Raw genomic sequence first — 14,877 nt, forward strand, 5'->3', positions numbered from 1 at the left:
AATATTATATGAAGAAAAAAAATAGTTTAGCAAGGGCTTAAACCCATACTTAGAAATTAAAAATAAAATGTAAATAGGCCAACAAAATAGTTTAACAAGGGTTTAAACCCATAACTAGAATTAAATAAAAATGTTACCCACACTTAGAAATTAAAATAAATAAAAATAAAAATATGAAAAAATAAAATGTAAATAGGCCAAAAAATAGTTTAACAAGGGTTTAAACCCATAATTAGAAATTAAATAAAAATGTAACCCAAACTTAGAAATTTAAAATAAATAATAAAAAAATATATAAGTACGCCCATCGTGGGGCTCAAACCAAGACCACAAGGTTAAGAGCCTCACGCTCTACCAACTGAGCTAAACGGGCTTGGTGCTTAGAAAAGAAAATATAACTTGTAATTAGCTAAACCAAACGATATAAAAGTGTCTAATCAAATTACCACTGAACTAAGTGTACTTGTTTTAAATCTTTAGGCAAGAATTTGATTAGTGAATGGAGCATCAAATAAAGACATGCTTGATATAAAAGTACAAAAAAAAAATCATAATATTAACCAGGATTGTCGAACATCTCCACTAGTTATATTTGAGCTGAGCTTTATATCTTGTATTTAATGATAAATTTGCTGCGTTTCATTCACTTTCACATAACTTGATTTTATTTATTGTTTGTAATAGTAAAAGATGATATCTCGTGTTATTTCAATAGAAAAGGTTGACAAGATAGTGGGATACCGACCAAGAAGGTTAAACAAAAGAAGAAAAATGAGGTTGATTTGAGAAACATGCTACCAACATTTCAAAAACCTCTTCTGGATTTGCTTCGCAATAGTACGACAACAACGTGTATTAAGTTGTGAAGAAGCCTCGACAACAAAGATTTTCTACATGGAGACAAATCTTGGAAGATTTTGTGTACTCCCTCCGTCCCGGACTACTCGCACATTTCCTTTTCGGCACGGAGATTAAGGAATGAGTGTATAACAAAGTCAACAGTTGCGGCTGTAGGTGATAATTTTTTCTACAAATGGAAAGAGTGCAAATAACTTGGGACGCCCAGAAAGGAAATAAGTGCAAGTAGTCCGGGACGGAGGAAGTATTATTTATGTTGGTAGCCTAATATTCAGGGAAAGAACACCAAAACAAAAGTAACCAATGAACTAATATAGAAATGAAAATGAACTAAAACAAGTTTAAAATCCAGATTTTGAACCCATGCTTCACAAATCTTGACTAAAAGTTAATTAATCAATGTGGTTGACAATCCAGGTCAATTAAACCTACATGTTTCATATCATGAATAATAGTCCCTAAAATAATTTTGATCTCTTCAAAGTTTACATGAGATTTATCTCCTGAGAGGAACAATCTGACCTTGTCCTTCACTGTAATCCAACTGCAACCGGGGCTCTTTTTCACGCCTCTTAATCTTTTCGACAGTCTCATTTGTTCTTCGTCTCCCCTATTCCCTGCGATGCCATATATATCCGACAACACCACATACGGAGTAGCATTATCCGGTTCGAGTTGGATGATTGTTTGAGCTGCAAGGTTTGCAAGATCAACACGCATGTGAGCCCGGCTTGCACCAAGAAGAGCGCCCCAAACTCCAGCATGAGGCTCGACTGGCATTGTCTCGATCAAATTCAGGGCTTCGTCAAGAAGGCCAGCCCTGCCGAGCAAATCAACCATACAAGCATAATGATCAGGACCAGGGTCGAGTTTAAACAAATCTCTCATGGATTTGAAGTGACGCCGTCCCTCTTCTACAAGCCCCGCGTGGGTGCAGGCACAGAGAACGCCAAGAAGGGTAACCTCGGTGGGAATATGTCCTACATCAACCAATTGAGTAAATAGACCAAGTGCTTCTTCTCCATATCCATTATGAGCAAATCCCATGATCATAGAATTGAATGAGACAATGTTGGGGTTGGTGATGGATTTGAATATCTTGTAAGCATCATCTGCAGATCCACATTTTGAATACATCGATACGAGAGCGTTTTGGATGGATAAATCATGCTCCATAACCAATTTAATAGCAAAATTCTGTATTTGAAGGCCAAGGTTTAGAGATGCCAAATTTGCAGAAGCACTAAGCAAGCTACTTAATGTGAGAGGGTTAGGCCTAATTCCATCACAGATCATCTGACTGAAACGACAAAAAGCTTCTTCGTGTTCTTGATTATTCACAAATGCTGAAATAAGAGCTGTCCAAGCAACATCATCCGGTTTAGGCATTTTACTAAACAAAGCACTGCATTCTCCGGTCATGCCTCGGCTGGAGAAGCCGGTGATCAAGGTGGTCCACGGGACTGGATCTTTGGAATCCATCTTATTGAAAAGCTCGTTCGCCTCTTCAAGCATTCCAGCTTGAACATATCCATACAGAAGGGAATTCCAAGAAACTACATCCTTTTCACTCATCATATCAAACAGACTTCTTGCTTCATTGACAAAGCCAAACTTTGAGTACATTGCAATGACTGAATTACCCAAAAACACATCGTACTCGAATCCCAAACGAGACAAAAGGCCGTGTACTTGCCATCCTTCTCTAAACCTACCAATTCTACCACATGATTCGAAAACCACAGTGAGAATGGTGGGTTCGATTCCCACCTCGCCTTCCCTTCTCATTCGCAAGAACAAGCTAAAACCATCCTCGAAGCAACCCTTTTTCATGTATCCATCAACCATACAACACCAAGTGAACTCATTCTTCCTCTCTTCCATTAAATCAAAAAACTCCCTAGCCTCATCAACTCTCCCTCTCTTGCAAAAACCGTCCACCATTAAGCTCCAAGAAACAACGTTTTTCTTACTCATGCGGTCAAAAATCCCAACAGCCTCATCCAATCTCCCAATCTTCAAATACCCATTCATCAGCACGTTCGAGCAGAAAGGATCCCTCCACCCCACCGGCGTGGTGTTGTAGAGCTTTTCGGCATGATCAAATCTACCCGCATTAACCAATCCCATCACCATCACCGAGAAAGACACCGCATTTCGCTCCGGCATCCTCAGGAACAATCTAAAAGCTTCTCCCACACCATCCACTCTAGTCATATTTTTCACGTAAGCAGTGATCATCGCATTCCATGTCGCTACAGTTCGTTGGGGCATTTCGTCGAACAATTTCCGGGCGGTTGCGATTTCACCGTTGATTGCGTAAACAGAGAGCATGGCGGTGTAGGTAACAACGCTTTTCTCCGGCATGCGGCGGAACAAAGACTCGGCCGCTGCAATGTCTCCGATTCGGCCATACTTTGTTATTTGAGAGTTGCAGCTGACAAGATTAGTGTTAGTTTTGGTGATTTGGGAGTATGGTCGAATAGGGAAACGAATGTTGTGGAGAGATTTACACAGATATACTAGATGATTATAAGTTGGATTCTTCAGAGCCAACATGAAAATGGTGCGCTTCGAACTTCGAAGTCTCGCACACAAAAAAGTGGTTGAATTCGTGAGTAAATTTAGTTACTGACTGTTCTATCTCATTTATGATTTATCAATAATAGTAAAAGTATATTTATACAAAAATACTAGAAAAATTCTTTTACACAAGTCTTCTACTTGAAAATTTTGCATTCATACAAACAGCTTCAAATGCGAAGTTGTGTGGATGAAACACCCAAACATTTCTATATTTGGTTTTTATCAAAACAGCATTGTACAGTATAACAGATACAAGAATCATGTCTCTGCATTTTCAAGCATGCTCTCAGACACCTGGATGGTGTCTCTCTCTGCAGGTTTCAAAGAAACATTACAAAACCATGTCGCCGGCCGGAACTGCTCTATCACCGGTCTCGGAATAATTGCCATTGGGCAGGTTTTCCATCTGAACATCATCCTTCAACTTCAACGAGTGGTCATCTGAAGCCAGCGTTGGAGGGGAAACGGCTGAACTTGAAATGGCCAAACCAGCATCTGTAACTGCAGAATCTACGGATGATGAAAGTGACTCATCATCTGCGGAATCCGACTCTACTGGCATATCGCCCTTCGGCTTTCTTATTTTCCTAGATAATGAGTGCTTCAACTCGCGAGCAGATCTTCCAGCGTGTTTTAAAATGCTCTTAGCCATGTCCTTGCCGTTCCTATGGCTGGGGCTCTCCGGTAGGATTGCTTCAAGCAACTCTCTACCATCGCCTTTTGGAGTTTTGGATGATGGATGCTGCACCTCTTTCTCATCACCTTTCGGAGTCGTGGAAGGTGGGGACACGAGGGAGTCGTCTATTATCAACTTGACACCCCCTTTCTTGAGGTTAGATGCCCTGATGTTGAAATTATCTTGGGAGGGGTGTTCGGATTCTCTAGGCGAGCTCATCTTGTCAGAATCTCTCCGTCTGAATACTGAACCGATCTTTTTTAAACCCCTCATAACTGGATTACCTGAACGCGACTTGTTAGAATCCGAGCTCTCGTCAGTGCTGCTGCTCTCGTTCTGACCAGAAATCCTTCCACCGACTGAATCACCACCCTCTCCTTGAATTTGTCTGCTAATTTCACGATGTTTGCTCTTCTTCCCCTTCCTCGGCTCCCAGACTTGTGTGACCTCTCTGCCTGGATAGTGGATCCAAATCCCAGTCTCCAACTGCCCTTCAACGTCAATTGGGTCAAACCTATCTGCGACTTTTGGGGATTTGTCTGATATTGTAGATGAGAACGATCCTCGGTGAGATGAGTCATCAGCGAAGGAGGCTCTCCTTTTGTCACCACAGGCATCATCTTTCCCTTTAGCACCACCAACATCTTCTTCATCGGGTGAAGACTCTGTAACCTGTTTTAGAAATCAGTGCGTTCAGCAGCTCGAAAATGATATGACATCGACTAGTGCAGTAAAAAATGAATAACGCTATACTAGCAGTTACTTGTCAACAGATTAAAACCATTCATGCACACCAACTCGGAAGATCAAACTACATTCCAATATTACGAATTCATGACCTAGTTTTTCTGCAGCAGAACTAAATAGAATATGCAATCACGTTTCAAGTGATTCGACTTAGACACTCACAGTTGAATTGCAACTCCGTTTCCAATTTATGCGTGTCCACAAAATAGGCCCATTTTCACTTTCAGACATAATCCTTAGCACAACGCTTCCTGTTATATTTTTTTTTCTTTTACATTACAAAGGACAAAGTAGGATAATTATTGAGTTAATCAAGTAAAAGTTGGCACATTAGTCAAGAAACAATGTTCCCACATTACCCAAAACAACATCTTCTCAGACTATAAACCCTCAAGTTTACCAAATAGAATCTTGATTTTAAGGTATATTTCATGTGCGGTTAATGACTAACGATTAATGGAATACCTTTCCTGTTAAATTGTTCACGGTTATAGCAAGACGCAATCTTCCTGTCTTTATATTCTTGAGGGGTAACCACAAGTCATACCTCTGGCCATCCCGATATTCATTGATGCTTGCGCAACAATCTCTGCAACAATTGCAAGACCATTTAATAAAGCTGAAAGCTATAAATTGATACACAAAGCCAGTCATGCCACACTCTTATATGAATCATCATGCTTGCAGCATGAAGAACAACCAGGTGCGATTTTTTAGTGGGGCGTAATATACAAAGAAAAGGAAAATATGAAATATGCATGGATACAAAATTAAATAATTAGATAAATAAAGCAACAGAATAACCCTGAAACATCAAGAAAACTAAATCTCCTGAAACAAACGATCTAAAAGCTGTAGCATACACATAATCAAGGAATAAAGTTGGAAGAGAACACACCCTATCATGTCATCAAATATGTGGTCCTTATCACAAACTTCAATAAGAAGCATGTTAGCTGATTCCCATGTGAAGATAGGAATCTTGAATTCCTCATGCCATTTTGGTGACAAAGTTTTCTTCTGAGTCCTAGTTCGAAATTTATAAGGTCCCAACTGTCCTTTAACATATGGATCAGCCAATCCTGGAAATCAACCTGAGTTTGAGCCAGTATATCTTGGTAAAATACTAGAAGAAACAATCAAAACTAACCATTTAAGTCCGATGGGATCATTTCAGTGGCTTCAAGAATTGCCACGGTAACAAACGCTACAGGTTCCTTTGCGTCAACATAGAACCAATTTTCTAACATGCAAAAGATAAGATTAATGAATTATTGAATTCAGAAGATACAAGATAAGTTACATAAAACTATCACAATATCAATGCACTCAATTCAGAAAATGTACCATCACACACTTTTTAGTAGTGCCAGGTTACTGGAGAGCCAGAATGGAAACCAGGAATTCGGAATCGTTTTACCAAATTTCAGTAGGAAATCTTCATCTTTAAACTCGAAGCAAAAACATATTCCATTAGCTAGATTTTACAGAATAATTCCACCAGTCTACACTTCAAGTCTGTTCGAGAATAGGGTCCATGTTCAGTATGATGGCTGCATACTATGCACCAGTTCTTGCTTTTCTAAGGTATAGTTGTTTGACAACTCAAAATAAATGATATCATGCTTGACAACAAAGGATTCTCCTGATGAAGCATTTACAAAAAACTTCACTGTATTCTAGGTGAGTTCCATGCACTAATTAAAGCTTTAAGATCAAAATAAGGAGATAAACCAGTCACTCGAGCTCATATGAGATTTACAATAATAATGTAGGTAACTAAAACCTAACTAACCAAGAAAATGAGTTCAATGTCTATATAAGGACATAAATACCTGGTTTAGGTGATGCGAATTTTTCAACATCAACCACCAGCATATTAGGCTGCAGAAATTAAAGTAAAGATAGCAAATCAATTGGCATCCTAAACTCACTAAATACTTACAGAGGAAAGAAACCAAAAAATATGCTATTCAAGCGTGCATGTGGCCTAAAAGAGAAAGAAGTGAAAATATTCTTATAACGGAATACTTTCAGCAGTACAAAGCATAAAGGAACATCATCTCACCTCCACTAGTGTTTGTTCAAAGATGAGAGCCAAAAGATTATCCTAGCACAAAAAACGGATATTAGCATATGAAGCTCCATGCCAGCATGCATGCCTGTCTGTGTGTGTTTCTCAGTGAGTGGGAGAGAGTTACGAACTGATAACTTAGCTATGTACTTACTATCCAGCCAGCTATCCCAGGAAGTTCTGTAACATCAAGACCATGAGTGAATAGAGGCTTCACAGTCATCTGAAAATATGGTGGTGCAGAAAAGCACACACGCAAGCGACTAATAAAAGGCCATCCTCGCCGGAACTTAACCCCAACCAATACCTGCAAGAAACATCTTGATTACTTCTTTCGTTCAGAAGAGATAGGATGATCACAACATCAAATGACCTCATCTTACCTTTCCTTCAACATGCATTCCTATCATATGCAGTTTAGTATGCATTCCAAAGCCCAATCTCTTCCTTAGTTTCACACCAAGTATAGCGCTCATATCATCCGCAGTGCAGAAATTCATACCCAGTTCAAGAACCTGCAGATAATTAACATGAATACCACCTTGTCAGGAACATAATCCAACCTATTCGAGTTTCTCATCAGTAGTCAGCCTCACTTACCAAGTGGTCATCGCCATTGGATTGATGAAGGACCCTGATTTCAGTAAACCTTGGAGGGGATCTTCCCAAGTAAAGATGCTGAAGCTCCACATCTTTCTGTACGTAGGCAGACCAGAACTATCATTAGCAAGCACCACACCATCCAGAACACGCACAACTCCAAATTATGATTCAAGTAAAGAAACTATGATCATGCTATAAAATGGGGGGTGGTTTCAAGTCATACCACTGTCCAAGGCTTGTACTTTTTCAAGAACCACGGGAAAATAGGGAGAAGAATTTTCTGAGAAACAATCTCTTCCATGCAGACGGACCATATTTTCTCAATAGCATGATTCAACCATCTAAGAGACTCGGAATCTGTAAGCAGCTACGCAGTCACAGAAAACACACTTTATACAATATATATCATAGATTTTCAATACCATAACTCACCCCTAAAAATCAAGGGGAAAGGAACCAAAAAAGGGACAAAATAAAATGAAAAAATTCTTCCTGGTCCCTCACTAGAGAGAAATACCATCAAGAGCATCTTTTAGACTCTTTCTCTTTTTTCTATTAAGAGGTGAAGTCAACCTCATAGACCAAAACTACATAAAGCGTGTTTATTATACCAAAATTGAAAGGGAAGAAAAACTCAAAAGCAGAAAATGAAAAGGAAAGATGTTATCATTCAATAGGAACTGGAAATTACCCGTCTCTGATCGGACTCTCTCTTCTCCTCAAACTGCATTTTCTTTCTCAATTTCATCACATATAATTCATGAACCTTCAAAAATCAACCAAAAATTTATCACCACCTATCCCAACGCGGCACGAAGATCGCACAAAGCTGAATAGAGAGGGAGAGACGAAAAACCTTACCAAATAAAGGTATATCAGAGAGAGGACATACGCAATTGGATGGCACCAGTTGAATGAATTCAGAAACCAGAGCACAATCAGCACAATGCACACATGATGCAACAGCGTCGAGTCGAGAACACTACCCATAATCTCTCCCTCTCCCTCTCTCGACTAAAACTCAAACCAATACAGAAATCTCACACACTAAATTAACAAACAAAAAATCCATCACACTCCTCCGGTTCATCGTTCATGTAGGTAGGGCCCACCGCTGACTCCAAACACACGATCAATCGACGCAATGAGTCAACAGCAGATGCGGCGTAATAAACGGCGGCGAAATTTTCTTCCTCCGGCGCGACGGCGTCGTATGAGAAAGCGCCGCTGAAAACTTAATTACAATATGGAATTTGCTTGATTGAGATATGGATTGATTGCAGCAGAGATTTATGAGAGATGCCTGCGTGTGCGTATGCAGTTGCAGAGGGAGGTTTGATTTCTCGGTTTCCGTTGTGCTTCTCAAAGAATATACAAATATGGAGTCATACACGCTTTTAGGCCATCCGCAATGGGCGGACGATGGCACGCCCGATGGCGCGCATCGTCCGCGCCATCGATCGTCCGCGCCCATTGCGGATACGGACGATAGGTCGCGGACGATCGTCGCGGCCGATACTAAGGGCGCGGAGGATGGCGCGCCCGATGCCTATCGTCCGCGCCATCGTCCTCCCCATTGTGGCGTACACGGACGATAGGTCGCGGACGATGGCACGCGGTTTGGTTTTCTATTTAAAGAGCGTTTGTCATTCATTTGTGCATACCTCTACATATTCTCTCTCACAAATCCAACCAATATGAATCCCGGCGACGACACCAATAGTTCTAGTTCCTCTGATGAGTCCAGTAATAGCATAGATATAGCATTAAATGCAGTCGTTGAAACGGCGATGACGCATTGCTATGCGTTGATGCAGCGCCAGGCGGCAGCGGCAGCGGCCTCTGAGCAAGTCCATAGACCTATTCGACATAGGTCGTATATCCGACGCGACCACGCGGAAGCTCACACACGTCTGGTTGAAGACTACTTTGCCGATCAACCGCGATGGGGCCCGGCTGTTTTTCGGCGCCGATTTAGAATGTCGCGGTACCTGTTTCTCAGCATTGTTCGGACATTGTCTTCACGTGATGAATTCTTCACGTTTCGGGAGGACGGCATCGGCAAACCCGGCCTTACACCATTGCAAAAGTGCACGGTTGCACTCCGTCAGTTGGCCTATGGCACCACGGCGGACCTTTTCGACGAGTACCTCCACTGCGGGGATTCTACAGGCCGCGATTGTCTGAAGCGCTTTTGCCGGGGGATAGTAGAGGCTTATGGCGACACATATTTGCGCAAGCCGACTGCCACTGATTGCCAGGGTCTGATGCAGATGCACGAGACGGCGCACGGGTTTCCTGGGATGCTCGGGAGCATCGACTGTATGCACTGGCAGTGGAAGAATTGTCCGACGGCGTGGAGAGGCCAGTTCACAAGTGGATACAAGGGCAGCCACCCGACGATGGTCCTCGAAGCCGTCGCTGACCATCGGCTATGGATCTGGCATGCTTACTTCGGCGTAGCCGGGTCGAACAACGACATTAACGTCCTCAACTCGTCCACCCTCTTCACCGATCAATGTAATGGCAACGGCCCGGCCATCGAGTTCACTGCCAACAGACGCCAATACCATATGGGGTACTACTTGGCCGATGGCATCTATCCACGGTGGCCTGTTTTTGTGAAGACGGTTAGCTGCCCAATTGGTGAGAAGAGGGTTTTATTTGCGCAAAAGCAGGAGTCGGCGAGGAAGGATGTCGAGCGGACATTCGGCGTGCTCCAATCACGGTGGGCAATTGTGAAAGGGCCGGCTCGTTTCTGGTTCAAGGATGTCATCGCCGATGTCATATATGCGTGCATAATCATGCACAACATGATAGTCGAGAATGAAGGCGGAAGCATCACCGATTGGAATGAAGATGATCGTGCATCTAGTTTGGCCGGCGCGTCGACCGAGCCACCCGATAGAGGGTTACCGTTAGGCTTCAACGAGGTTCTATCTAGACAGGCCTCAATGCGCAACCAACAGGATCATGCGCAGCTCATGAACGACATGATCGAAGAAGTGTGGGCTCGCAACCGCCGTTGTTGAGTTCGCGTTTTTTTAATTCGCATTGTAATGTATTAATTTTTATTCAATGAAATGAAGTTTTTGAAATTCGTATTTTAATGTATTAATTTTGTTAAATTCGTATGAGTTTTGTAATAAATATTAAAAAAATGATGATGTGGCGCGCCATAGGGCGCGCCTTAGGGCGCGTCTTAGGGCGCCCCACTGCAGGTGAGGAGGTAGGAGGATAAAACTGCTGACGTGGCGCGCCTTAGGGCGCGCCTTAGGGCGCCCCATTGCTAATGCCCTTAATATACTGAATTTTCATAAAATAGTTTATGTAAATCATGAAAGTGAGGAGTAATAAATAACATGATTTATATTTTGGTGATTCTCAAAATCTGTGGACTGATTTTGGAGGATTGATTTGGAAATTTTCAAATCGATTTGATTTTAGTCGATTTATATTTAATATATGTGCACTAGATTTTGATTATAATCCAATATAAATAAGATTCATAAATTCAAAGTATAAATAAGTAACATTTATGAATTATTCTAAATATATTTTAAATTTTATATTATTAGATTTAAGTTTGATGCTGATAATATTTTAGCTTGTAATTCAAATAAGGCTGATCTGAAATTTGATGAATTTAACATCGATATGAGTTAGTACCTACTGTGATAGTTTTATTAATCAAGGTGATAAATTTATAGGAATGAGTCAAATTAATAGTAGTAGTAGCGAAACTGAGTAAAACGGATAAGATATTGCAACTTGATGATAAATATATTAATTCATTGTAGTACTAGTTAAATGTAATTCATTGAGCCTAATCTATAACTGAAATGGATAGTATTGCACCTTGATGATAAATAAATTAATCCATATTAGTTATCTATAATTCATTCAGCCTAATCTATAACTGAAATAGAGATTTAACCATGTGTAATGATGTGAAAGAAGACTTTCTCTGGAATGGGACTATATAAACACAAAATATGGTATAAATGTGTGTATAGTATTCAATTACATATAACTAACTAATATCTTATGACTGAATATGTTTTGAATCTTTTGATGGATTTTGGACATGGGCATTTATGAGTTAGGAATATAATTATGTGTTTAAATGAAAACAAGTCAAGTACAAACGTGACCAGTTTAATGCAACGCAGTTCAATTAATAAACACATGCCATTTATAATCTATAAATGGAACTTTGAGTCATCATAAAGATAAATACTCTAAAATTTAAAACAAATATATGTGACCAGTTACAGTCTAAAAAAGAAATACTATAAGTCACCAATATTAACTTTAAAATAAAAAAATACACAATTTATTTATTTGAAATATTTTTTTATATCAAATTAAATACGTATGATATTAGGATCTTTAATTTTTAAAATGCAAATTGCATATGATTTTGACAAGAATAAAATGTAGATATTTTTGACACTGAATCATCATAATCTCACATGCATGTATATATAATAGGACCATCTTATTACGATTCATCATCATATATACACGTGTATTTCTAAGATCCAGTATGATAATCAGAAATATTTCTATATATAGTTGCAAATCAGTCAATAAAATTACAATATGATAAATTACGTACTACTTACTTTATAACAATATGCACATTATTTACAACATTTTATGATATATTAATAATTCATTTGATTTTCTTACGTATGATCCCATATATACCTCTTAGTTCACAGTGATAGGCACTTAAAACGCAAACGTCAATTATATAAGATTTAGTTATATAAAATAAAATAGTACTACTAAGTACTAAATAACAAAAGTTGTCAATATTTATATAGGGGAACTTTTTCTTTTAATGTGAAATAAAAGAGTGCATGCTAGTGAAGAAATGAAAAGCATGATCAGAAAATTTGTGTAGTTGGTATATAAAGAGACATATGCATTTTCCTATTCATCCCTTAGATCCTTTATTCTTCTTAATATGAGCAGTTAGATCTCATTCATCAACGGTCCAGATGATCTGCATTATTACACTATAATGGTGCATTATTAGTCGGTGTGCATTATTCAACTGAAAATCTGCATTATTACACTATAATGGTGCATTATTAGTCGGTGTGCATTATTCAATGAAAAATCTGCATTATTAAATGACACGTGGCACTAATCTAACCGTCGGATGACAAAATCGTGGGGCTGAGATCAAGAAGGAAAAAGGAGAAAATATGCAAAAAAGGAAATGAATACATCCCTATGCATGATTATATAAATAAATAATAGTATTTAGATATTGAGTATATATATTGTTCGAAGTCCGACAAAGCTGGATATTGAAGAATTCAAAGTCAGCAATTTAAATTATAATATTAATATGACCTGTTAATTTTGTTTTTACTTTCTATAAAGGTGCGAGAATTTCAAATAAATTTATTTAAAAATAAACATCAATTTCGTTTTCCGCCACTCGAGTTGAAAATAAGTGAAATTAACACCATGCTAGATGTTAATAATTCACCTATTCTCACAGCATTTGACAATTATATACTCTATAAAAAAGGTGAAATATCATTTTCCTAGTAACACAACTGCCAAAAAGTTTTTATTATACATTAATAATAATTTTGGGTTCATATGACCAAGTTAACCAATAATTTGCAAATAATCAATTAGCACAAAACTACCTAACTTAGCTTTCAATGAATAATGTTTATGTGACTTTGACGATTCCATAACAAATCAAAATCTATTCATCACTACCAACTACTATTTCTTCATTTTATTTTATTTGCCGATGGACTTTCCGTCTAGGTTTATGTAGAATATTGAACTTTGATAAAATGACTAGATTATTCTTATAATTATAAAAATTAGAATTTTTTTTACTATGCGTCCACTTTGAAAGTCTTTTGATAGTAAAAAAATGGTAAACAGGAATTTATATTCACAAATTTTCCATAAGTTCACATGTTATGTAGAGTGCATCATTTTCAAGGAAGACAAAATTTTCCGAGTGACTAATTTTCCCTTCTTTTCGATATAATTTATGATAATATACTTTTAAAGTATTAGTGTAACAATATTTTCACATATTTTTTTTTCTTTAGAAAATATATGTAAAAAAAATTGTGACAAAAAGAGAACAACAATATTTGTTGTTCTTGAGTTGTCGGTATATTCTTAATTAGCGCTATTGTCATAATTTGAATTGAATGTTTAATTCGCAACTATTAGATGGGTCAATTTCGTATTTAATCAATTTCTATTTATATTTCATGTACCATATATCTTATGTACTAGTATTAATGTATATTTTGTGTTTATCAATAACAAATCAGCATCACATTAATTGTTGTGCAAATCCAATTCGTATTCAACGGGGGTACATCTTTGCGTAAACATAATGTGATGAAAAAATTAATCCATGGGATATATAATACGTCAAAATATTATTTAGTTTGATGTTGACATGTTGTTACGGTAAAAAATAGTCCTAAAATAAAATACTAAAATAAAACTAGTCATTTTGTGTTAAAGAATATCTTGTAATCATTTTAAAACTAATTTATTTAATTCAATTGAACTATGTTGATTTGGAAAATAGTATTTTTCTAGCATTTTGTTTTTAGTAATACATCATGCCACATGGCAACGTGAGGTATAATAATTGCCTGATGAGGAGCCCAAAAATGCAAGAACATGGGTTGAGTTTGACTTACCAAAAAATTTAAGACAAATAATTAAATATAATGAAATTCGGCAAACCTTGTAACTATGGTCTATGCAAGTGAGCTAAATAAAAGGATACATTCTTCTAGATATTCCTTAACTGTGTCATCATATAGTCTACATTTCTTTTTAAAATAATAAACCCCTAATTTCAGTGACATGGTCGTTGGTAATTATGTCAAACTACAATTTAATGGGGTGCCAATTGAAACCTTAACTTATTAATTATCACGATATTGTATTTGACAAGAATTAATGGAGCAGTTGCATTTACAACAAGTGTTGGCTGAATCCACATATGGATTAATTTATTAAGTAATTTGCACCATTAGGCGGTCAAAATTATGTAATTATTTATTTACATAATTAGACGGTATCCTAATCGTGGAAAACTGGTTTAGTCGATTATTAATCCTATCTAATAATGCGAATGGAATTTATTTAGTAATGATAATTGGCCAAAAGTGCAATTTCTTTTCAAATTTTAGTTTATTGGAAAATAACGACCGAACATAGTAACATGTTATATACTGCGTCCACCTAATTAGAGATTATCAATCTCAATCATAATTTATTGATCTTTATTCACAAATTAATCTTTGATGATTTTTTA

At 37.8% G+C, this 14,877-nt stretch overlaps 2 protein-coding genes across 3 annotated transcripts; both read right to left on the bottom strand.

The window, feature by feature from the left end:
* Positions 1–1,205: 1,205 nt before the first annotated feature.
* LOC121772223 (pentatricopeptide repeat-containing protein At1g53600, mitochondrial-like) lies at positions 1,206–3,477 on the bottom strand. Its single transcript, XM_042169233.1, has one exon. The coding sequence runs from the start codon at positions 3,415–3,417 to the stop codon at positions 1,255–1,257; it is 2,163 nt and encodes a 720-aa protein (XP_042025167.1). The 5' UTR covers positions 3,418–3,477; the 3' UTR covers positions 1,206–1,254.
* A 102-nt stretch (positions 3,478–3,579) lies between these two features.
* Positions 3,580–8,891, bottom strand: LOC121772222 (C2 domain-containing protein At1g53590-like). Of its 2 annotated transcripts, XM_042169231.1 has the most exons (12): positions 8,406–8,891; positions 8,236–8,310; positions 7,768–7,911; positions 7,542–7,637; positions 7,325–7,456; positions 7,096–7,248; positions 6,936–6,977; positions 6,703–6,751; positions 6,018–6,110; positions 5,766–5,949; positions 5,333–5,456; positions 3,580–4,792 (listed from the first exon to the last, which is right to left on the bottom strand). In XM_042169231.1, the coding sequence occupies exons 1-12, from the start codon at positions 8,532–8,534 to the stop codon at positions 3,776–3,778; spliced, it is 2,238 nt and encodes a 745-aa protein (XP_042025165.1). In that variant the 5' UTR covers positions 8,535–8,891; the 3' UTR covers positions 3,580–3,775. The 2 variants fall into 2 exon arrangements, with proteins under 2 accessions (XP_042025165.1, XP_042025166.1); XM_042169232.1 differs by lacking the exon at positions 8,406–8,891 and having other exon boundaries at positions 7,768–7,901; positions 8,236–8,286.
* Positions 8,892–14,877: the final 5,986 nt, after the last annotated feature.

Source organism: Salvia splendens, chromosome 16, assembly GCF_004379255.2.
Source record: "Salvia splendens isolate huo1 chromosome 16, SspV2, whole genome shotgun sequence".
Taxonomy (NCBI): domain Eukaryota; kingdom Viridiplantae; phylum Streptophyta; class Magnoliopsida; order Lamiales; family Lamiaceae; genus Salvia; species Salvia splendens.

Excerpts from the sequence above, each read along its gene's own strand:
- LOC121772223 (XM_042169233.1), bottom strand. The coding sequence starts at position 3,417 with ATGTTGGCTCTGAAGAATCCAACTTATAATCATCTAGTATATCTGTGT.
- LOC121772222 (XM_042169231.1), bottom strand. The coding sequence starts at position 8,534 with ATGGGTAGTGTTCTCGACTCGACGCTGTTGCATCATGTGTGCATTGTG. Across the intron at positions 7,249-7,324 it reads GAATGCATGTTGAAGGAAAG|GTATTGGTTGGGGTTAAGTT; the intron begins GTAAGATGAGGT and ends TGTTTCTTGCAG. Across the intron at positions 6,978-7,095 it reads CTGGGATAGCTGGCTGGATA|GATAATCTTTTGGCTCTCAT; the intron begins GTAAGTACATAG and ends TTTTTGTGCTAG.